A 22,002-nucleotide genomic window follows, 5' to 3' on the forward strand; every position below is an offset into this window, starting at 1 on the left:
TAACAGAGGACCTGTGCCATTCGGGGCTGTGGGTCGGCCCCAACTTATTTTTCCTTGGAGCTGGGACACGGGCGGCTCTTGCTGCTGTGGGAGCAGCCGGGAAAGCCTCCTGGGGTCCTGCCCCCGTCTGTAAACCCAGGAGCGTGCAGCGCTCTCCTTGCCGGGGGCACTGGCTTCCTGTCTCAGCCCCTGGACCAGAGCAACACCTAGACCCCCTCTGCAGGCAGCTCACCCCTGCAGCTCAGGGGCTCGGGCTATAGCCACTCAGCCGCTCAGCCCCTTCCCTGTCTCAGCCCCCCACCCCGCCCAGCTTCCTGTCACCTGGGGCAGCCCGGGCTCCCTGCCCCCGCCAGCGGCTGCCTCCCCCTGCAGCAAGGGCTGCCTGGGGTTCCACTTTCGCTGCCAGGATTCCACACGGGGGTAGAGCAGACGCAGGGTTACAAGTGCACGTCCTCGGATGTGCCGGGGGCTGACCCTCAGCGCTGTCCCTACCAGCTGAGTGACCTTGGGCAGGCTACGTAACCCGGCGTCTCAGGTTCCTCATCTCGAAAATGAGGCTGCTTTAGGGGCACCTGGGGGGCTCTGGCAGTTAGGTGTCCGACTCTCCAAGTCGGCTTAGGTCAGGATCTCAGGGTCATGGGATCAAGCCCTGCGTTGGGCTCCACCCTTAGTGGGGCGTCTGCTTGAAGATTCTCTCTCCCCCCCCCCATTTGTACTATATCTCGCTCTCTAAAATACATAAATCTAAATAAAATAAAACGGGGCTCTTTTAGTATCTACTTCATAGGCACTCGGGCCACATAGCTTATTATTACTTGGAAACTTCTTTCATGAGCCTGTTCTCTCACTGCCTTGGGGTCTGAAGAAAACCCCATGAGATAAAGTCCAGGTTTTAATCAAGGAGGACTTTCCAGGACCCTCTCCCCCTCCGACCCCCTCACCAGCCCCTTCTCAGCCCCAGTTCTTGCCGGTGTGCTGTTTCTCCTCACCTCCCATAATCTCTCCGTCTGTCTCCACCCTGCTGGGCCAGATCCACACATGGGGCAATGGTGCTCCCCAGGGCCCGCATGCCGGCCTGGGGTGTGAGCCCAGGAAATTCTTTTCCCCATCGCTTAGGAGTGGAGGGAACAAGGCCCCAGGGTTTCTGGTAGGGGCTGAGGGATGGGATCAGAAAGTGTCTGCCTTTCCTGCTCGTAGCTTCGTTTCCTCCTCCGTGATTTCCCCCGACCTCCCTCCCAGAGCTTCAGGGGGCTCCGGCGAGACAGTTGGTGGGAGAGGGTGCTGATGTGTGTAAGACGGTGACTAGGCTTAAGGTAGGGATTCTCAGTCCTGCCTGCCTATTAGCATCACCAGGGAAGTTAAACCAAAGGACGAAAACCACCAATGCTGACCCTGTGCGTGAGACTCTAATTGAGGGGGTCTAGGAAGGGGCTCAGGCCACCATCACACTCTCCAGATGACTCTTCTGTGCAGTCAGGGTGGAGAACCCCTGGTTCAGGAGCTTTGGACCTCTCTTTGGAAGTAAAGGGGCCAAGGAGTCCTTCTTCCTTCCCCTCACCCTGACCACATCATGTCAAGGCAGGGAGTAGGCTACAGGTGGCTCTTTCTCTGTGACAGCTTCCTGGAACCGTGCCCAGGTCATTGACTCCCCAGTCACCTTAGCTGGCTGCGGGGCTGCAGCTCGGAGTCATGTGTAGTCAGCAAAACTGGCTTCCAGTCTGGGCTTGGGTCCAGGATCTGCCTGAGCGTGGGCTATGGGCAAGTGACATCACGCGACTGGACTTTCAGATCTGTCATCCGTTACATGGGGATAACGACATCATAGGGTTTTTGTCACTATGGAGGGACATAACGCAGGTAAGATGCACTGTGCCTGGCCCGTCTGAGGTCCTCAATGACAGCCCATTAAGAAGCTCAAACCCTCCTCTATCCTGTGTTGCTATTGGCATTCTGTATGGGATCCCAAGGGATTTATCCCCCTCACCCCCACTTCTGGGGGCCCAGGCGTTAGTGATGGGATCCCGATAATAACCCTACCAGGGAGGATGTCCCGGTCTCACTGTCCCCTTCTACAGATGGAGAAAGTGTCATCCAGAGATAAGAGCTCACCCGAGGCCCGAGGCCCTTCAGACCACCAGTCCAGAGCTCATTCCACATGACCCCAGGGGGCCTCGCTCAGCTGCCAATGGAACCCCATCTTCCCCACCACCTGGGTGGGTGCCAAGAAACTCTATTCCCCATGCTGCTCGGGGATCGAACATGTCTGAACATGGGGGGAGAACATAGGGAAACGGCCCAGGCTCAAGAGAGCTGAGATCTGGGAGGAAAACCCTGTGTGCCTGGGGCCAGTAGGGGGACTGGCCAGGAGCTAGGGGTGTCCCAGGTGCCCGGAGGGGAGAGGCAGGGAGAGGAGGGAGAACTGGGAATGGCTCACAGCCCCTCAGTGACCAGGATTCCAGACCTAGTTTCTGGGCCACGCTCTGCTTCAGTACTCCTCCTGAAATATGAGAATATCAGATTACATCACTGTTTTTTTCAAGCTGCCAGTTGTCACTCGTTAGAAGATTGTAAAATCAGTTTAGTGGATTGTGACCAGCAATCAAAAAAAAAAAAAAAGTAGTAGAAGAGAAAATATCAGTACATTGTACAGAGTAAAAGTTAGTGTTGTTTTGTGAAACTCTGTATCTGTTATAGACCCATGTATTTCAACACTCTTAATTTCTTACTGTGGTTTCTAACAAAATGCTTGAAGACACTTGGTTAGACGATTTTTAGTATATCAGCCCTAATTAGCTCTAGAAATCTGTAAGATAAAAATCTGTCTAGAGAGGGGACATGGGGAATAGGGTCTGGGCAGGTGGCGAAGACCCAGGCGCTGGAGTTCTCAGTTACGTCGTTTGGACCACCTGCCAGCAGCTGGATGGTGTGGTCCCCTGGGAACAGGACGTGCAAGCCCCAGGGGCACACCAGGCAACCCCAGTCTGCTGCTGTCCTATCCGCGGCCGGTGGTTCAGTTATAGAGCCAGGCTGATAAAGACAGACAGCTGACTCCTAACACAGTCTGGAATCTGTTCTGTGCTTCTCGTCTTATCTCTGCCAAAGGTGGACCACAGACTGAGTGGGAGGGAGTTACTTTTCAGGTATATGGGATTAGGTTGGGTTATGAATGACCGTGAACTCCCAAACAGCCATGGCTTGGAGAAACAAGACAGAAGCTTGCTTCTTTCTTAAGCAATAGGTCTAGATGTGGGCCGTTCTGGGCGGGTGAGGCCGCTGCACACATCCCAAGGGCCCGACTCTGTCCAGGGTCCCAGTCTGCGTTCCCCAGGGGATGGGCCAGCATGGACTCAGATCTGGGCCTCGGGCCACATCACACCCACACTCCAGGCAGCAGGAGGGAAGAAGAGGGAGGGAAGCAGATTAAGGGCATTTGCCAACCGTTTTTAAAAAGAAGTGTCCTCAAAGGAATAAAAAACAGGTATTCAAACAAATACTCGCCTAAGGACATTCTTAGCGACACTCTTCCCAAGAGCCAAAAGGTAGAAACAACTCAAATGTCTCTCGATGGATGAATGGCTTAACAAAATCCGTTACAGCCATCTAACAGAATCGGGTGTAGCCGTAAGCAGGAATGAGCTCTGATAAACGCTGTCACGTGGATGAACCTTGAGAACATTACACTAAGTGAAAGAAACCAGCCCTGAAGGCCGCAGAGCTGTGTGGTTCCTTCTATCTGAAATGTGCAGAACAGGCAAACCCATGGCAACAGAAACAGGCTCGTGGTTGCGGGGGGGATGGGGAATGACCACTAATGGGGGTGATGAGCAGATCTGAAACCAGACCACGGTGATGGTTTCACAGCATTGTGCACGACTATATGCCCCGAATCGTACACTTTAAAACGGCTGAAATGGTAAATTGGATGTTCTGTGAATTTTAGCTCAATTAAGGGAAAAAAAAGAGGTTTCCCGGCAGCTATGTCATTTCGGCCTACAGGTCATTGGCCAGAACTCATTCCCATGACCCCCTGGCTGCAGGGGAGCCTGGGAAATGCAGTGCCCAGTTATATGGGGGCTTTTATTACCAAGAAAGAAGGGGCGATGGAATATCGGGATAGATACTTAGTGGTCTCTGCCATGCTGGGACCGCGGGTGGCACCGATATTCTCAGGGAACAGAATTGGAGAAATGGCCCCAGGCCTGACCCTGGAGCTAAGCAGTGACTCAGGAGGTGGCATGGAAATGCGAGAACACTGGGAGGAGAGTCCAGGGATGTCCCACCGTGGGCAAGCCACACTCCGGGCCTCCATGTGCTCACATCCAGAATCAGACTGGGAGTATATGCTCTGTCTCCAAGGTTTCTTTCCCTCTGATGTTTTTTAAGAGTGTATGTTCATAAGTCAATTGTAGGAGTCATGCAACTCTCCCTTTCTCCTTTCCTTCCATCCAGACAGGGGCAGAATACAGCCCTGAGGCTCATAAACATCCATCAGGTTATAAACTGGAGAAGAAACTTACTTCTCCTGTCCCCCGCCCCCACTCCCTGCCTTTCCCTGCCCTTCCCTTCCCTTACACTCTGGCGGAGGGGGCTGTGATTACTGTTATGCTAAAGGGTGGGGGGGTGGGCAGAGCAAAGGAAACTAAGAAATCCACAGACAGGACCATCAGATCCTTGATTTGGGGGCTGGCAGAGCCAGTCCTAGGGTTCAGAGACAGGACAGTGACTGAAGGGACAGTGACCGAAGGGGACAGCCATGGAAGCAGAAAGGTTTCCGAAACCACACCAGAGGCTTTATTTTATTTTATTTTTAAAGATTTTGTTTATTTATTTGACAGAGAGAGAGACAGCAAGAGAGGGAACACAAGCGGGGGGCAGTGGGAGAGGGGGAAGCAGGCTTCCCGCTGAGCAGGGAGCCCGATGTGGGGCTCAATCCCAGGACCCTGGGATCAAGACCTGAGCCAAAGGCAGACACTTAACGACTGAGCCACCCAGACGCCCCTCACACCAGAGGCTTTATGAGCATGCACTCAACCCGCCCATCCCACTCAGGGATGTAGGAACAGGCTGCTCCCCTTTTGTCCACCTGCCATGTAGAATGAATGCCCTTTCGGAACACGTTTCTCTTCCAGGTGCTCACTCTCTCCTCTTTGTCAGAATACAAATGGCAGCCAGGAGGGTAACGCATAGTGAGGTCCACTCACCACGTGGGTAACTTCTGGACTGAAGGTCCTACATGGGTCCCCCTTCTAGGCAGAGAACCGGAGACCACAGCAACAGGAGAGTGCCCCGGTAAGACCTGGGTTCAGAACCTGGCTCTGCCTGTTACTGGGTATATGACTTCAAATAAGACATTTATCCCCCTGAGCATCAGTTTTCCATTTGTATAAGGGTTCCAGCCATGATATATGCCAAGCGCTCTGTATATTGTTAATAACAGTTGACATGCAGTTGACTGATGTCAAATGTGAGACCTGCTTCTCCTCACCTTGTAGCTCAGAGAAGCCTTGTGTATCCCACAAGTGCTCTCATGGGAAGCTTGGCTCCTTCATGCCAGGGCTCATGCTTGGTGTCAGGAAATGCGGAGATGACCATCACAGTCACTCTGTGCGGAGTCTCACCTCCTGGGGCACAGGGCTCCTCATCTCCTTCCAGTGTCTCTGCAGCCAAAGCCCCTGCAGCTCAGCCTTTTCTTTGTCATGTTCCCTACGAGCAAGCCGTTGGTTTCTGGGAAGAAAGGAAGAAGCCCCCACTAGAAACTTAGCACAACTTTTGGTGCAGCAAAGCAGGAGGTGGGCGTGTTGGAGGGGAGCCCGATGCCAGCTACAGACATGGAACCCCTCTTTCCCTATCCCTGTGCTTGCCCGAGGGCTATCTGGGGACATACCTTCTGCTCTCAAAAAGTTTATGGTCTAAAGTAGTGAGCTTCACATAGGGGAGAAAGGCACGCTTCCTTTTGGGGTTGGGGGGGTGAGGAATCTCTGGAGACTCATATGATCTGAGGCTACATGTGCCCCAGGTCTCTTCTTTTTTCTAAAACAAGACAGAGAGTAAAGCTGTCCCAGATCACAACTAGCAGGGATGAGCGGAAGGTAGTAAGCAAGTTGGTAGGAGACAAGGGTTGGAAACGATGGGACCATTGCCCTAGAAAGACCACGCAACTAACAAGCTAGCTCTCTGCAAGCCATGGAGAGCTCGATGTTTGCCCAGTTACACGGGGTCAGATCTGGGCTGTCACCATTCAATATTTATGCACAGAAACGTTAATCTTCTCTCTGCTCTCCTTTTACTCAATAGATACTTGTTGATTGCATGAATGTTTTCATTTCCCTTGGTTTGTGCAAAAGCTTATCACTTAATTTTTCAATACTTTTCTGTTGAATGAATGAATGAATGAATGAATGAATGAATGAATGGCAGATGTGAACGAGCTGGTGGCAAGATCACTCCCTGAACCCCCTCTCCAGCAGCAGTCTTTACTCACCACCCCAGACAGTCTGCATTTCGCTTGAGAGAGGATCAATGAGGAGCCTCTGCCCATCTCCCCCGCTGCTTGGGTGGGAGGCCCCAGCCCCAGGCCTGCCCTGGAGCCCCACTCTCTCCCACCTCACCTTTCTCTTGGGTGCAGAGCCTCTGCAGTAGCCAAACACACCTGCTTACCCTGCCTTGGGATTCTCTCCCTATGTCCTGGGATGTGGGCTGCTGCCTCTGCATCTAACAAAACTCTCTTCAAGACCTGGCAGTTGCAATGAATCTTTTCTGATCCCCACAACTGAAAGGGATTCTTTTCTGCCTGCCTCTCCTAGGTACCTTTTACCGGGGGACAGTGGACTTACCCCATTGCATCCTTCATTCCCGCTTGTCTTACCCACGGCTAAAGCTCTTTGAGGGTTAAAACCACTTTTCATACATGTTCACGCCTCCAACGTTGCACTGATGTAGTGTCCTACAAATAAAAGGTAGTCTGTGTGTGTTTATTGAGTGAATGCCCCATACTCACCTTTCCTTGTGGGTTCAATTATGAGCACTAGTCATAGTGGTCATCACGTGATGAGTCTTTATTTGTTCATTTATTCCGTCGTCCATTTGTCTGTCTACTTGTCCTAACGCAATCAAACAATGTGCTAGGCATCAGCATAGGAAGATCAAGAAGGCGCATTCTGATGGAAAGAGAGAGACACACATAAAAAAAAAAGTTCTGCCCGGCCCTGGGACGTGTCACCACACTCCCATCATAAAGCCAGAATCCAGTTGGGTTTGCAGAGGAAGGGCGATAGAACATCTCAAATGCCACTTGAAGGAATACCATTTCTCAGAAGGTTTATCTAGGCTGCCCTCCTTCTACATCCCCGAGTCTGTCATAAACCCTTCTCAGTTATCTCCACAATCACATAAGAAGAATCTGGGGTGGGGTGGGGGGAGGCTCAAGGTGTTGGTCCTCAGGGTCTTATCCAGCGATCTCATGGGGCTTTGACTGGTTCCTATACACTGCTCTTGCCAGGGAGCACCTGAAAGTCCCCTCCAGGCCAGTGACCACCCGATCTCTAGGCCTAGAAATGCTCCTCGGGGTCATGCTATTCTCCCCAGCCAGCAGCAGAGGCCCAGCCGACACCCAGGGATTGTGCATCGAGAGAAAGTAAAGAATACACGAGTAAGGGCTTGCTGGATACTGGAGTGGGTAAAAAGCACTTGGTGTCTGGGCAGGTCCAAAGGGAAAAAGCAAGCAAGCTTCTCCTTTGGTGGGTGGCGGATTTGAGAGACACAGCCTCCTCCCAGTCCTATCTGAGCCCCCCACCCACAAAGTAATGATGCTAACGCAACACGAGGTGCTCACACCGAGCTGGTTGCATGGTTCTCCTGGCTGTTTGGGTGAAGCTACGCTGAGCACGTGGCCTTAGGGCCTTAAGGGCCAAGTGACAGGTGACCAAGTGGAGGGGAAGGTAGTCTCAGCAGTAGTGCGTGCAGAGGGCCGGCTGCCTGGACGGGCAGCATGGGGAATAGGTTACGAAGTGCTTGCTACGCTCAGTCAAGGTCTCTGAAGTTTAATGTAATTCGTCCTAGAAGGCTGGCTCTTCCCCAACTAGCGCCACCCAAAAGCTGTCCTTGTGGTAACGTACACCTTTCCCCACGCCACCATCCGTTGCCTTCCAGGACCTCAGGTCCCCGCTTCTGTCTTACAGCTTTAGAACTCCAGAGTGTCAACTGGCAGGCGACCTCCAACCGGCAGGCACATCACACAGACAGGTTCTCCAGCCGGGAGCTCATCTTGCGCAGAGGCCAGTCCTTCAGTTTCTCATTTAGCTTGAACCGAGGTCTTGGCGATGGAGAAAGCCTGGGTTTTATCGTCTCCACAGGTACCTGCTCACCGCTGCCCCCAACACACACCTGAGCAGCCCTCTGGGACTGTGCATCCAAGAGGTGGTGTGACATTGGGGTCACTAGGCTCTGGCCTCCAACCCAGCCCTGCCGTGGACTTGGTGTGACCTTGGGCAAGTTTTGGCCCGTCTGGGAGCCCGAGAGTCCTACTCTTCGAATCCAGAGAGCTTTGGCCCACGCGGTCTCTCTGGTTTCTTCCCGAGTCACCATGTGGTGCTTCCGTGGATGATGTCCCCCCGCAAAGCGCCCCTGTGGTTGTATTGGGACCCGATCGCTCCCCACAGTCTGGCCACCACTCCTTTGTTCTCATTGTCCTCTGTCTTCTGTTACAGGGCCTTACCCCTCAGAGTCGGCCAGGACAAAGGCTGTGTTTCCAGTCTCCAATGGGACAAGCCATGGGGGCTGGAGTGCCCAGCTCGTGTCCAAACAGGACAATATTCTGACCATCTCCATGGCCAGTCCTGTCAACGCACCTGTCGGAGTGTACACACTGAGTGCTCAGATCTCCTCCCGGGGCAAAGACTTCATTCTGAAGCTTGGGACGTTCATACTGCTCTTCAACCCCTGGTTGCCAGGTGGGCACCTAACCAACCCCACTCGCGGCCATCAGCTAAGCAGTACCGATGGAAAGGAGCTGGAGGGATGATTTTTACAGGCTCAAGTTTGATTAGGGCAAGTCTGTGGGCAATGGAAAGAGCATAGAAGCCAGGAGTCAGAAGCCATAGATCTGAGTTAAGCTCTGCCGCCTAACCAGCTCTGTAAGTCTGGTCAGTCAGTCTGTCCTTCCGAGCTGCAAATTCCTTACCATTAAATGGAAACCCTGCTATTTCCTCTGGGGCTATTGTGGGGATCTCATGAGCTTTTACAAAGTGCATATTATGGTATAACTTATAAGGGACAATGACCCCATACAATTCTACAGCATGGAGACAGCTTCCTGCCTGAAGGGCAAACATCTCACTCCTAGGGTCTCATTTTCAGATCCTCAGGTCTTCCAGCTTCTCTTTCAAGTTCATAGCTTCCACAGTATGAGTTGGAAGCATTAGAGTTCAAGGCTACAGTCCTTAGTGGAGGTTGAGGGAAGGGCTGCAGGTATCGTTTGCTCCAGCTACTAAGCCGGTACTCAGGAACGGGACGAGGACTGGTCTCTACAGTCCTCTCTAAGATTCTAGTTCGTGACATCTGGTTTTTGTATCAAACAGAGGATGGGGTCTTTATGAATAACCATGCTGAGAGAGAGGAGTACGTGCAGGAAGACGCCGGCATCATCTACGTGGGGAGCACGAATCGAATCGGCATGGTTGGCTGGAACTTTGGACAGGTAAAAGGGTCACAAGGAGGCTGGGGATACTGTTCCTATGACCCAAGAAGCTCTGCAGCTGGCTCTGCAGAGAAGTGCAAGTTCCCAACTCTATTTGCCCGCCCTTCTATTCGTTCACTTTCTCATTCAGAAGATGTTTACTGACCACCTACTACGTGCCAGGCCCCAGCTGCATACTTCTTCACACAGAAAATGGAGAAGACACATTTTCTGTCTTTGAGGGGCTCACCCTCTAGTTGGGCAAAACAAATAGATAGCTGAATCAATACAGTGAGGTTTTTACTGGTGCCATGATACACAGACGAGGATAAGGCCTAGAAGAGCCACTTAGGACAACGGCGTACTTCCTGTTATTCTTTCCATGTGAGAATATGACCGAACTTCCCTGGTAGCAGCGTCTGGCCTCTCAAAGCCATAGCCTCTTGGTCCTTCATTACCGTGACCCCCATTCTGAGTCCCTAGAGAATATTCAGGGATTCCCTCCACCGCTGCTTCTTTCTAGCAGACAAGTGAAGATGTTAGGGTGGGGGGGGGTGCCTTGGCTATTCCAGGAGGGGGTGGACAGAGCAGGTGCCTCCCGATCCCATTCTGTTGTCAACCAGAGCAAGTCAGCTGTATATTTTATATGTTGGAGTTTGGGGGCCAAATTTCACTGGAAGGAAGAAAAAAGAAAAAAAAAATGTGTAAGGACATGCGGTGCACCTCGGGGTGGGAGGGAGGTTAATTTTGATGGCGGGGTCTGGAAAAGCCTCTCTGAGGAAAGAACTTGTCATCAGAAACCTGAAGGAGGGCAAGGGAGTTAGATAGATGTCTTGGGGGAAAGCACTGGAGGCAGAAGGAACAGCACAGGCCAAGAACCTAAGGCAACAGAAAACGCGGCCTTTTCCGTTTGAGAAACGGTGACTAAAAATAAGTCTTATTTGGGGAAAATGGCTTCAAAATCTTCTTTTAGTGGGATATTTTATCTTTATAATTAGCTCCCCAGAAGTCTAAATGATATTCTCAAGATCATAGAGCCAGATGGAACTTTGAGATGAGCTTGGCCTGATTCCCTGTTATGCAGATAGAGAAACTGAGGCCCAAGCAGGCTATGTGATTTGCTCCCGAGGCCACGGCAGTGAGGGAGTCTCCTTCACTGTAGGGACCTCGGCACAGGGCCTGGTGGCTAGCCAGGGCTCTGGCTGGGTTTGCGGGTTAGAGGCCGGGCCAGGCGGCTACTCCTCGGGAGCTCTCTGTCCCGGAGGCCGCAGAGTGGAAGGCCCCAGGTCGGTCCTGTGGTTCTCACCAGTGTAGCTCCTGTACCCTTGTCATTTCCTTCATCATCACATATGGTCCCATTTTGAACAGTTCGAAGAAGGCATTCTGAACATTTGCCTCTCGATCCTGGATCACAGCCTGAATTTCCGTCGTGACCCTGCTACTGACGTGGCCCGCAGAAGTGACCCCAAATACGTCGGCCGAGTGCTCAGTGCGATGGTGAGTGATAGGAAAACCATGATAACCCATTGTTACCGTAGATCGAACTCAACCATGGGTTAGGTATACATGTGTTCCTTACGCGTGTCATCTCATGGAAGCCTCATAAAATATAGTCGGTGCTATCACCATCCCACTTTGCACACAGAGCATGACACTCCTCTCAATGAAAGGACTTGGCCTCAGACACGTGGTGGGTGAACAACAGAGGCCGCGCTGGACCCAGGTCTGCCTGCCTCCAAGGCCCTGTCCTCTCTCTCTTGAGGCCTTTCTCAGATCAGGGAACTTGCCCTTTTGGTGTCCACCAGGCTAGGAGAACTCAAAGCCGAAACTCTGCTCCATCACTGGGCCTCCTGGGGAAAAGGCTAAGTTCCCAAGTGAGCCTGAGGTATGAACCTCCTTTGCTTTGATCCCTCCCCCCGACAGCAGCGGGCTCACGTGTCAGCCTGGGAGCAGGCCGAGCCACGCAGCATCTCGATGGGGAAACCCGAGCAGCTGAAGGGACTGGTTCACAGCACACAGCCTCTGAGTCAGCCCAGAACAAGTCATCCAGCGGCCTGCCCAGGGCCTCTTGCATTCACTCAGTTCTTCCATGTGAGACCTGCCCCCTCCCCGAACACACACACACACACACACACACACACACACACACACACACACACGCTGGGTCCTGGAGGAGTCTATCTCTCGCTACTCAGTGTGTGGACAAGGCCTCCCTCGCAAAGTGTCTGAATGTGGTTTCTACCTGCTCAAAAGTTATGAATTAAAAAGCTGAAAGTCAAAGAGTTCTTGTAGTGTAAGCCTCTGCAACTCATGGCCCGGAACTCTCTAATTTTTTTGTTGTTGTTAACGGCCTACACATTTCTCTGGCTCTTTCCTTTTAAGTTGGAGCGTATCTGAGTTAACGAGCCGGTTAGGTTGTTAGACATCGGAGCAATCTTCCGACTGCCGGATAACCAGAGGACTTCCTGTGAGAGTGGAAGCTGACACCAGGCTGGCAGGAAAGGAGTGGGGGGTGGCCCAGGGAATGCAGAGCCATGGGGGCAACGGGCAAGAACCAAGGAAGTGGGGCCTGGGCTGATCCTTGGAGATGGAGTGGCCTGGAAGGGGTGGGCTGGAGCTGAGGCCGAGGTTAAGGGAGGCTTAGCCTCGTAGGCCCAGAAGAGGGTGGGGGAGGCCGATCGACTCCAGCAGCTGCTGACTCACTCTGACCCTGGGGACAAACCAGGTTATCTCAGTGCCAAGTTCCTCAGCTTCACCTCCCTGCTGCTCTCTCCAGGCCTCCTGGTCGGGCTGGACCTTGAGCTAATTATGGCCCGTACGGGGCTTTGAAATGCTCAGCTTTCAGCCAGAGATGACCTGCTGATTACCACTTCGGTGGCTGGAGCACCTGTGACTCAGGAGATGGGATGGGCTACGTAATCTTCCATCTCGGAGAAGGCCCGTCTTGCCTGATTCTGCGATTATAGCCCAGGCCTTGCTGGAAGTGGGGGGAGGAGCGCACCCCTCACGCAGAGGGGCTCTGGAAGGCTGGCCCGGCCTCCGCTGGGCAAGGATCCTTCTGTGTCCAGACGCTATTCTCATTGGCCTCACCACATGTGAAGCCCCACGAAGCTACAGGGAGCAGGGCTCATGGCCTCTCACTGGGTGGTTGGAATCCATGCTGGTCTGTGTTTCATAAACTTTGAACACTCAGCTCCTGGAAGCTCATTTGTTTCTAACTTTCCCTGTATGGGAAGGAAGGTGAAGAATGGAGGCCCAGAGAGGTGAAATGACCTGCCCACAGTCACCCAGATGACAATGGCAAAGTTGGGCTTTGAACCTGGTTTCTCCTTTCTTTCTCTTTTAACTTTTTATTGTGGCAAAGCTCAGACCTTCACAAAAATAGAAGAAATGGTAAAACGAGCTCCCAGGTACCCACCACCAGCTTTTGTGGTCCCCTCCTCAGGGCCAGTCTGGTTTCAGCTCTGACCCCCTCCTTTATAGAGTATTTGAGAAATCCCAGACATTATGTCATTTCATCTGTGAATGACATTTCATCTGTGGCCTGGAAGGGGTGGGCTGGAGCTGAGGCCGAGGTTAAGGGAGGCTTAGCCAATATGTGTCTCCAAAAGACAACACAACTCAGGGCTCCTGATTCCTAACCCGGCGCTCTGTTCCACACTGCATCCTGCCTGGGCTGCTTATACGAGAATCAGGCCTTCAGCTGAATGAATGAATGAGTGAGTGAATGAATGAATGAATGAATGAATGAATGAAAAGCAATGTTCCATCTTTATGCATTCCAAGACGTTAGCTGCTAAAATTCTGAAGGCACCTTGGAAGAAGACCAGTACCCCCAAATTGAGTTTCAAAACATGGACTCCCAAGTCAAAATCAACGAGAGCCCATGAGTCCTGGCAAGAAGTCACCGGCAGGCCGGTGTCCGGACCCTGCCTTGCCGTGTCAAGCCGTGGAGCTTCAGGTTACCACGTGAGCCTGCTCACGGGATGGATAGATGGGTTAGGGGCCATTGATCAAGGCCCGTTAAGCAAAACACTTTTAAATTAATAAACTGTTCAAGACCCCTAGAGGATCATTATTATAATTATCATCCCCAAAGTACCCGGGGAGACACAGAAAATCCACTTGACATCTCCCTGGTTTCCTTCCTCATCTCCCCCACCTTGTCCCCTGAACTCACCGCTCATGCATCTGGGGCTCCCCTCTTGCCCAGGTCAACGGCAATGATGAAAACGGTGTGCTCTCCGGGAATTGGAGTGGCAACTACACGGGTGGCCTGGACCCACGGAACTGGAACGGCAGCGTGGAGATCCTCAAGGAGTGGAAAAAATCGGGCTTCAGGCCAGTCCGATACGGCCAGTGCTGGGTCTTTGCTGGGACCCTCAACACAGGTACTCGGGGTTGGTGGGCAACCCTGGGGGGCAGGGTCCAAGGTGCCATTTCCACTGCAGCCTGGGTCCTCATACTGCTCCTTGACTTGCAGTGCTGAGATGTTTCGGGATTCCCTCCCGAGTGGTCACCAACTTCAACTCCGCTCATGACACAGACCGGAACCTCAGTGTGGACGTGTACTACGACCCCTATGGGAACCCCATAGAAAAAGGCAGTGACAGCGTGTGGTGAGTAGCTGACCCTTTCTGAACACCAAACCTGATCGGCTTCTTACCGAGACCCGCCCATCCCCCGCGTCCCGGGACCCGGCTCCAAACAGAAGCTGGGAGGCAAGTAACACAGGAGCACAAGCTTTAGAATGGGAGTGTTGGCAGTGCCGATGAGATCTCTAGTAAGATCCCAAACAACGCTTCCCAGGGCTCTGCGAAGTCCGAGAGTCCACTGTCTCCCTTCAGATGAAGGGTCCCATACCAGCGGGAGTAGTGGCTCACCGGCTCTGCGCCAGTGCCCTGAATTTATCGGGTCCGCTAGCCCCTAAGCGACTGTAGAAACTCTTGATTTTCCAGTACCAAATATGAATTTCTCTTGTTTCAGGCAACCCATATGACTTATAGTCTTGCTTAAAGGAAAGCAGGGCATTTTCTCTTACGCCTGTGTACTTTTCATGCACCTTGATTGATAGAATAATAAGGCAGTATATTCTGGATTTCGAGTGAAAATAAGAAGTTTTGACCATAATTGAACATATTGAACATATATATTGAACATATATATGTATATACATATACATATGTACATGTAGTTGAACATATATATTTCTAACCATAAATATGACAGGTGCACATATATCTTTATACACATATATGTATGTAATGTCTAATGGGTGGCACCTGGAAGTCAGTTGTATGAAACTTACAGAAGTGTATCTATCACTTCATATAGTAGTATATATACATAAGTTAAATATTATTACAGCTATTTGAGATCATAGTATATGCCAAGTTATTACCAAGTGGTAACTGAAAATGATTATATCTACATGTACGTAGATACCTATGTGCCTATATATGCAAAGAACTACATGCCTATGTCAACAATCTATTGTTTTAAATCCATTTCCAAGGATACTCCCTCACACACACACACACACACACACGCACACACACACACTCACTCATATGCATATAGGGCTAAATAACCTGATAGCAGATACCATCTGATTTCCAGACGTTCAATTCTGAAATGCTCTGTATAAGATAGTTCCTATTACTTAATACTTCCAGAATACGGATGTCCAATTTTTCTGAAATGTGCTTAGCGTAACCAATTGAATAAAGTCAAAGGAAAAGAAATACAAATGGAAAAAGTTGTTAAAACAAGGCAACAACAATCCCAACACCAGCACCGGAATTAAGATAAATATCCCTCACCTCTGAAGGAGAGTAAGAGCTTACGTGATCCACCCAAGGCCACGTGGCTACTAGGGTGTAACGAGGAAGAGAAGGCTTGTTTCAGGATGTCCTTTCCTGATCTACACACATACAACTTTCTAATGACGTTGCCGCGTCAGCAAAATGTTGTTTCCCAGGTACTCATAAATGAGTTTTTTTTTTTTCTCCTCCCTGGTTTTTTCTTCTGTTGTTTGTCCCGAATCCCACTGCAACCTGTTTTCACCGCTGGGGCAATGCCTGGCCTTGGTTTCCTTCGCAAGAGATGATTGGTCCAACAACATTGGGGAAGGGAGGTCCCTTTGGGCGTAACCCTTCTGGCATTATCCTCTGTGCTAGGATCCGCAGAGGGACCAGAAAGCTGGAGAGTCAATCCTCAACCGAAAGCATCTGGTGCTGTTGGAAGCTGGGGAATGGGGAAGCCATTAGTCAAGGCTGTTAGCAACCAGGGCGGTGAATCAGACAGTAAGCCCCGTGGGCACGCAGGGAAGGAGTCGCCAAGGAAGGCTTCCTGGGAGCAGAAATGTGGGGCTTTTAAGCTGAATTTGGAATTAGGACCCAGATCTCTTGGTTACTGGTTTACACTACCACCCCGCATTAGCTTTATAATTCATTTCAAATATAATTATCTTAGGACAAGTATGGACCCGTGGAGACAGTCTGCAGTGTCTCCACTGTCATTTTTTTTTTCTTTTGGCCTCATTGGAGGGTGTCAGGCCCCAAAGCTCTGATTTTTGCTGGGGGTCTCCTCCTCCCTTACCCTCTCACCACCCCCACCAGCCTTTCTGGTGAGAACAATGGCCACCAGTGGTCCCTACCCGACCAGCTGCCAGTCAGCTGCAGCTGGAGAACCAGCCCTGGATGGAATGAGGACAGGGAGTCCTGAGTCCTGGTTCCAGCCCCACTACCGTCTTGCTCTGGGGCTTGTGTAAGCCACCTCATCTTTCTGGCTCCAAGTTTCTCCATCAGTGAAATACAAGGGTTGGTCCAGGACTAGGTGTTCACTTAAGTCTCTTACTGGCTTTAATTTTTTTGATTCTCACCCTCCTCTTTGTATGAGAGCTACCCTTCCCAAGGGACCTCTATAGTCCCTTCTGCATAGATGCCACCCAGGGGGAGATAAATCACGAGTCATTCTCTGCCTGGAGTGCCTTTCCCAGCCTATTATTATAGGGACCGTTTGGGTTTGGACAGAAACACTTGGATCTGAATCTCTGTGTTTTGCACATTTCGGAAGCTTTTAGAACCTTGCACAATAGAAAGTAGGGATCGAGTGTGGTTAAGCTTCTGAAATTTCTTGATAATAACAGCACCAGCTAATAGTCTGCTGAGCAATTTCTGTGTACCAGGGACTTACTCTTCAGAAACAATGGGGGAGGCACTATTATCATCACCCCATTTTAGGAAACTGAGGCACAGAGTCACTCACCCAAGGGCTCACAGCCAGCAAATGGCGGAGCTGGGATTTGAACCCAGGCAGCTTTGTAAACCATAAAGCACTGGAGAGATGCCAGGGAACGTTGTTATTATTCCCTATTAATGTTACCTTGAGCAACCGAACATTGCTTACCTTGAGATTTTCCCGGTTGGCTGGGCACCAACCAGAGCTGTGGTGAGGTTGGGTGCCGTCCAGCCCATGCAAATGGAGAAGCTGGGCTCTTTGGTTCACACCTCAGCGGCAGATGGCACTTTCTGTAAGACTAAATGCTACCTCATGGGCTCAGTGAGGAGAAATGACTTGCCCAAAGTCAAGCTGTGAATTCGTGTCCAAGCTAGGGGTGTAACACAGATCCTGCCAACAGGACTCTCCCAAGTCAGTCTTAGTCTTAGGACAGGAAGGATCTTGGGGAGGGACCTGCTGATTTCATGAGAATGAGAAAACGAAGCCCCAGAGAGAAATAAGAGAGACATTTAGGCTCTCTAAATAAGTGTATGACTTTATGTAAGTTCCTTAATTCTTTTGTGCCTCAGTTTCCCATCTGTAAAACGAAGGGCTAGATCAGGGGACCTCAGCAATTTCTTCTAGATCTTCTTTTTTAAATTACATTCACTGAATCCACTGGGGTGCATTTTCTTCTTAACCATTCTGTTCACGCCAGTGGTTTGTCTTATGAGGCACAAGCCTCTAGAGTGTTCGCTTCTTGGAAATCAGGCTGCTTTGCGGTCCTGCCCCCACAGGTTCCCTTCTGAGCCGCTGTAAACGAGGACCCTGGGGCTTGATCAGTCACTGAGCAGTAAGCAAATGGTGTGGAACAGTAGGACCCAGGTTATCTTTACCTTGACATTTCTAGCTTGTTTTCTTCATTCGTTTGACTTGATTCCCTAATTTCTAGAGTCACAGACCTGACTCTACTTGGAGACCTTCTGTAGCTCTGAGATGGCAGGCACGGGGAGATGGCCCTGCCCTGTCACAGGGAGGTGGAGCGGCCCAGTTCTGGGGAAGAGCTGTTGGCAACCACACCTCGGCCTGAGCTCCTGGCTCCCAGTGCAATCTCCCCATGGCTCCCAGCCTCCCACTAACACTCAGCCGCCCCAGCGTACCTCGCTCAGACGTGCAGCAAGGCAACCAGCTCCAAGAGCGGCTCGGGCTCCAGAAAACATGATTAAGTAGGTACCGTGTGCCAGACCTGCCCCGGGCACTAGGCACCAAGAGGGGGAAGAGGCAGGAATGGTGCCAGAGGAGCTCACAGCTGCATAAGAAGACAGGCAATTATGGAGGAGAAAAAGCGAAATAACTGAGTTACGTGCAAGATGCAGAGATAGTGCAGACATATGGTTGGCAGGCTGCCAGCACGTCAGGAAAAGACTGTTTGGAGGAGGTAGCATCTGGATTGCATTTGGAAGGACAAATGCCTTGCCAGGGGAAGGGGTAGGGGTGTGAAGGTCACTTTCTAGACAGGGTCTCCTGATCCCGTGAATTCAAAGGTAAGCACAACTCGGAGGCGGTCTCTAGGGCAGTGGCTTATAAACTTCCAGAAGTACATCAGAATTGACTTAGGTTCAGGGACATAGAGGAATCCCTATCTTTTAGTAAACGCCTCAAGGCGTCTTTTTCTTGAGCTCCTCCTCCTGAAACCCCTCAAGACGGAAAGAGAGCCCAAAGGTGGGAGGAGGGAGAGAGCACAGCACACAAACAGAAACAAGCAGGATGTCCATGGCGGCGTCCTTGGACATATGAAAGGCACATGCATCCCGAATAACTGTGAGTAAAGCACTGGCTTCCACAGGAGGGAGGGACCAGGATGTTATCTGCTCCATCTTACATTCCCGCCTTGCAAGTAAGTATTAAAACACAGCTGCTTACCAGTTTTGTTATCAACCAACCTTCCCCTAGCGTTCTCTGCCAGGAACCAGAGGAACATGAAACTGCTTTCTTATCCCGGTCCTGTCTCTTGATCACCTTCCCACACTCCCTGCTTTCTCCTGGGCGAATTCTCACTGATCGTGAAGGCCCGTTAAAAAAGACACTTTGTGGGTCTTCCTAGGGATAGTTTTTAAGAGAGAGAGCTTGCACCAGGGGGGGGGTTGTGGGGGAGGGGCAGAGGGCGAGGGAGAGAGAATCTTAAGCAGGGTTCATGCCCAGAGCAGAGCCTGACATCGGGCTCCATCTCATGACCCCGAAATCTGAGCCAAAATCAAGAGTCTGATGCTTAACCGACTGAGCCACCCAGGCACCCGCACTAGGGATCATTTTTATGATGGCTTTTCCCCCCCACAATTATAGGAAATTTCAGGATAAAGAAGTAAAAGTGGTCTGTAATCCTATTTTTCACATATTTTTAATATTTGATAGTTTTCCAGCCAATCTTTTCTCTATCAGTTGTTGTCATTTGTGGAATCGGGATTATACATTTTACAAGGCATGGGTACAAAACAGAGTATGTAATAGCTGCATCCTACTTTTTCCCACACCTGGAAGCCAACTTTGCAGTTTTAAATCACGTGTTTTTGCCAAAACACTATATTTTGAGCATTTTCCCTATGTCGTTAAATAACCATCAAAAATAAGATTTTAAGTGCATTGTATTCCCTTGTATGGCTAAACCATTATTTCTTTTCCTACTGTCACTATTATTGTTCCCTAAATTACTTATTTTCTTTCTTTTCGCTGTTACACATCACACAGTAATGGGCATTCTTCTATGTCAATCCTGCACACGTCTGTGATTAGTCCTGTAAGAAAGATTCCTAGAAACGGTATGTCCTGGGTTAAAGGGAATGAGCATTTTAAAGGCTTAGGGCAGCTATGACTGTTGCCTTCCAGAAAGATTGTGATGACCCGTGTCTCATTGCCGCGGTAAGAGTGTTCTTTTTCTCCATTCATACCGTTGGTTGGTATTATTCGTAATCATCTGTTCACCTCTTAGGGCCTTGTCCCCTTCTGCTTTGCTGTGAAGCTGATTTTTGATATCTCCCCTGGTTCCCTGAAGGACTTACGGGGCACCTCCAGCTCCTCCAATAGCCGTAGGGTTACAACTCCCCTTTGTACAGAGATCCCATCTGCCCCCGCAGGAAGCCTCTTCCAAACATGCACAATGAAAACACGATTTTTCCCGATTATAAAATAATAAAAAGTAGGGGCGCCTCGGTGGTGCAGTCGGTTAAGCATCAGGTCGTGATCTCCTCCGGGTCATGGGATCAAGACCCACAATTGGCTCCGTGCTCAGCAGGGAGTCTGCTTCGAGTCTCTTCTTCTGCCCCTCCCCCTACTCACTCACCTGCACACTCTCAAATAAGTAAATCTTCAAAACTAATACTAACAATAAATAAATAAGAGTCATTAATAATGTAACAATCCAAAGGAAAACACGAATAACATTTTGAGATAGATCCTCCCAGACATTTTATTGTGTTTATAGTCACACACATTAGATGTATGTGTGTTAAGTTTAATTACCCAAATAGGATCAAGTTAAACAATCTGTTTTATAATTTCTTATAGCTTTCTATGTCAATAAATAAAAATTCAGAGAGACAGTGTCATTTGGTGGTTAAAATCATGGACCCTGCACCATTTCTTACTTGGTATATTCTAGACCTCTTCCCATGTAAGTGCGAAATTGATTTTGCTCATTGTGTCGGCCAGCTCTGTGATACTCTGTTGCAAGGCTGTGCCACAGTTTCCTGACGATTTCCCCACTGATGGATTTTTCCTCCTTTATTTTTGCTATTACAAACAATGCTACCATGAACATCTTTCCACGTATACCTGCGTCCACTCATGTGGATTATTTTATAGGAGAAATTCCTAGAAGTGGAAATACTGGCTTAGTGGGTACGTAGGTTTTTAAAGGTTTTTCATACCCATTGCCAAATGGCCCTCCATAAATATCACGCCACCAGTGGGCTCTGACCGTGCCTGTCTTCCCATGCCTGGAAATGAGGATCACACAATCACATGTATCATCCTGGGCTTTCATCTTTGTCATCTTATGAGTGTAGTGGTATCTTTGTCACTTTAATTTGCTTTTCGTGGTAGTGGGATTAAAACTGTTTCCGTATGTTCAGTGATCACTGGTATTTCTTATAAAAACTGCCTGCCCATCGTTGTTTATTGGTGTGTTTCACTTGTTCTTTTTTGTGTTGTTCTTACTGATTTGTAAATACTTTATAATATTAATTACAGTAAATCTCTGTCTATACAAAAGTTGTTCCCTATTTTACTGATTTTTTTTCTTTCAATCATTTTTCTCTTTCTTCTTCAGCTTGGACAATTTCTACTGGTCTATCTTCAAGCCTACAGACCTTTTCCTCTGTCCTCTTGATTCTAAGCCCATCCACTGAATTATTTCATTTAAGATAGTGGTCTTTTTTTTCTAGTTGAAGATTTCCATTTGGTTCTTTTTTCATCTTTTCTCTTGCTCTGCTTAGAGTTCCTCTCTTTTCCCTTGTTGTTGCCCTATTTTCTTTTATTTCGTTGAGCTGAGTTACAATAGCTGCTTTAAAGTCCTTGTCCAATAATCCCAGCATCTGTACTCTTTTAAGGTTACTCTGTTGATTGTCTTTTCCCTTGAAGGATAGATCCCGTTTTTCTGGTTCTTCTTTGTTGAGTCATCTGGGTCTGTATCCTGGGCATCGGGTATGTCGGGATTCTGTTAGTTTCGTTCAGCAGCCTTTCTGGGGTGGACCCAGACTGCGAGCCCCGTCTCACGTGTGGCTGGCAACAACTCAAATCTCCGCTCACTTTTTTTTATCAGTCAGCCAGACTGCTTGTCTGCACACACGCATGGTCAGAGTCCCTCAGAGGCTCAGGCGGAGTTTATGAACTAATCTGGGATCTTCTTTCTCTGAGTCCTTCCTTTCCAGAGCTTCCCCCTCACGCTCCAGTGGCCCTGGTTGACCCGGGCTGTTTCTTGGCTCCTCAGGTCAGAAAAAATGTGGGTTGTCTGCTATAGTTTTTACTGCCCTGCTGTTCACCCCAACTGTGGCCTGTCCTTAGGGCCAAGTTACCCAAAGTGCAATTCGCCCCATGCTGGCTCCTTCCTCCAC

The 22,002-nt window shown here is 49.9% G+C and overlaps 1 protein-coding gene across 1 annotated transcript in view; it reads left to right on the forward strand.

Moving 5' to 3' along the window:
• TGM3 (transglutaminase 3) overlaps window positions 1-22,002 on the forward strand; it is a 39,105-nt gene that overhangs the window by 2,541 nt on the left and 14,562 nt on the right. Inside the window, exons 2-7 of the mRNA XM_026502900.4 lie at window positions 8,178-8,351; window positions 8,706-8,948; window positions 9,576-9,694; window positions 11,042-11,170; window positions 13,887-14,064; window positions 14,157-14,292. Of these exons, the coding sequence (XP_026358685.4) occupies window positions 8,178-8,351; window positions 8,706-8,948; window positions 9,576-9,694; window positions 11,042-11,170; window positions 13,887-14,064; window positions 14,157-14,292 (979 nt within the window). The remainder of the gene's footprint in view (window positions 1-8,177; window positions 8,352-8,705; window positions 8,949-9,575; window positions 9,695-11,041; window positions 11,171-13,886; window positions 14,065-14,156; window positions 14,293-22,002) is intronic.

Source organism: Ursus arctos, unplaced genomic scaffold, assembly GCF_023065955.2.
Source record: "Ursus arctos isolate Adak ecotype North America unplaced genomic scaffold, UrsArc2.0 scaffold_16, whole genome shotgun sequence".
In the NCBI taxonomy this organism is placed as follows: domain Eukaryota; kingdom Metazoa; phylum Chordata; class Mammalia; order Carnivora; family Ursidae; genus Ursus; species Ursus arctos.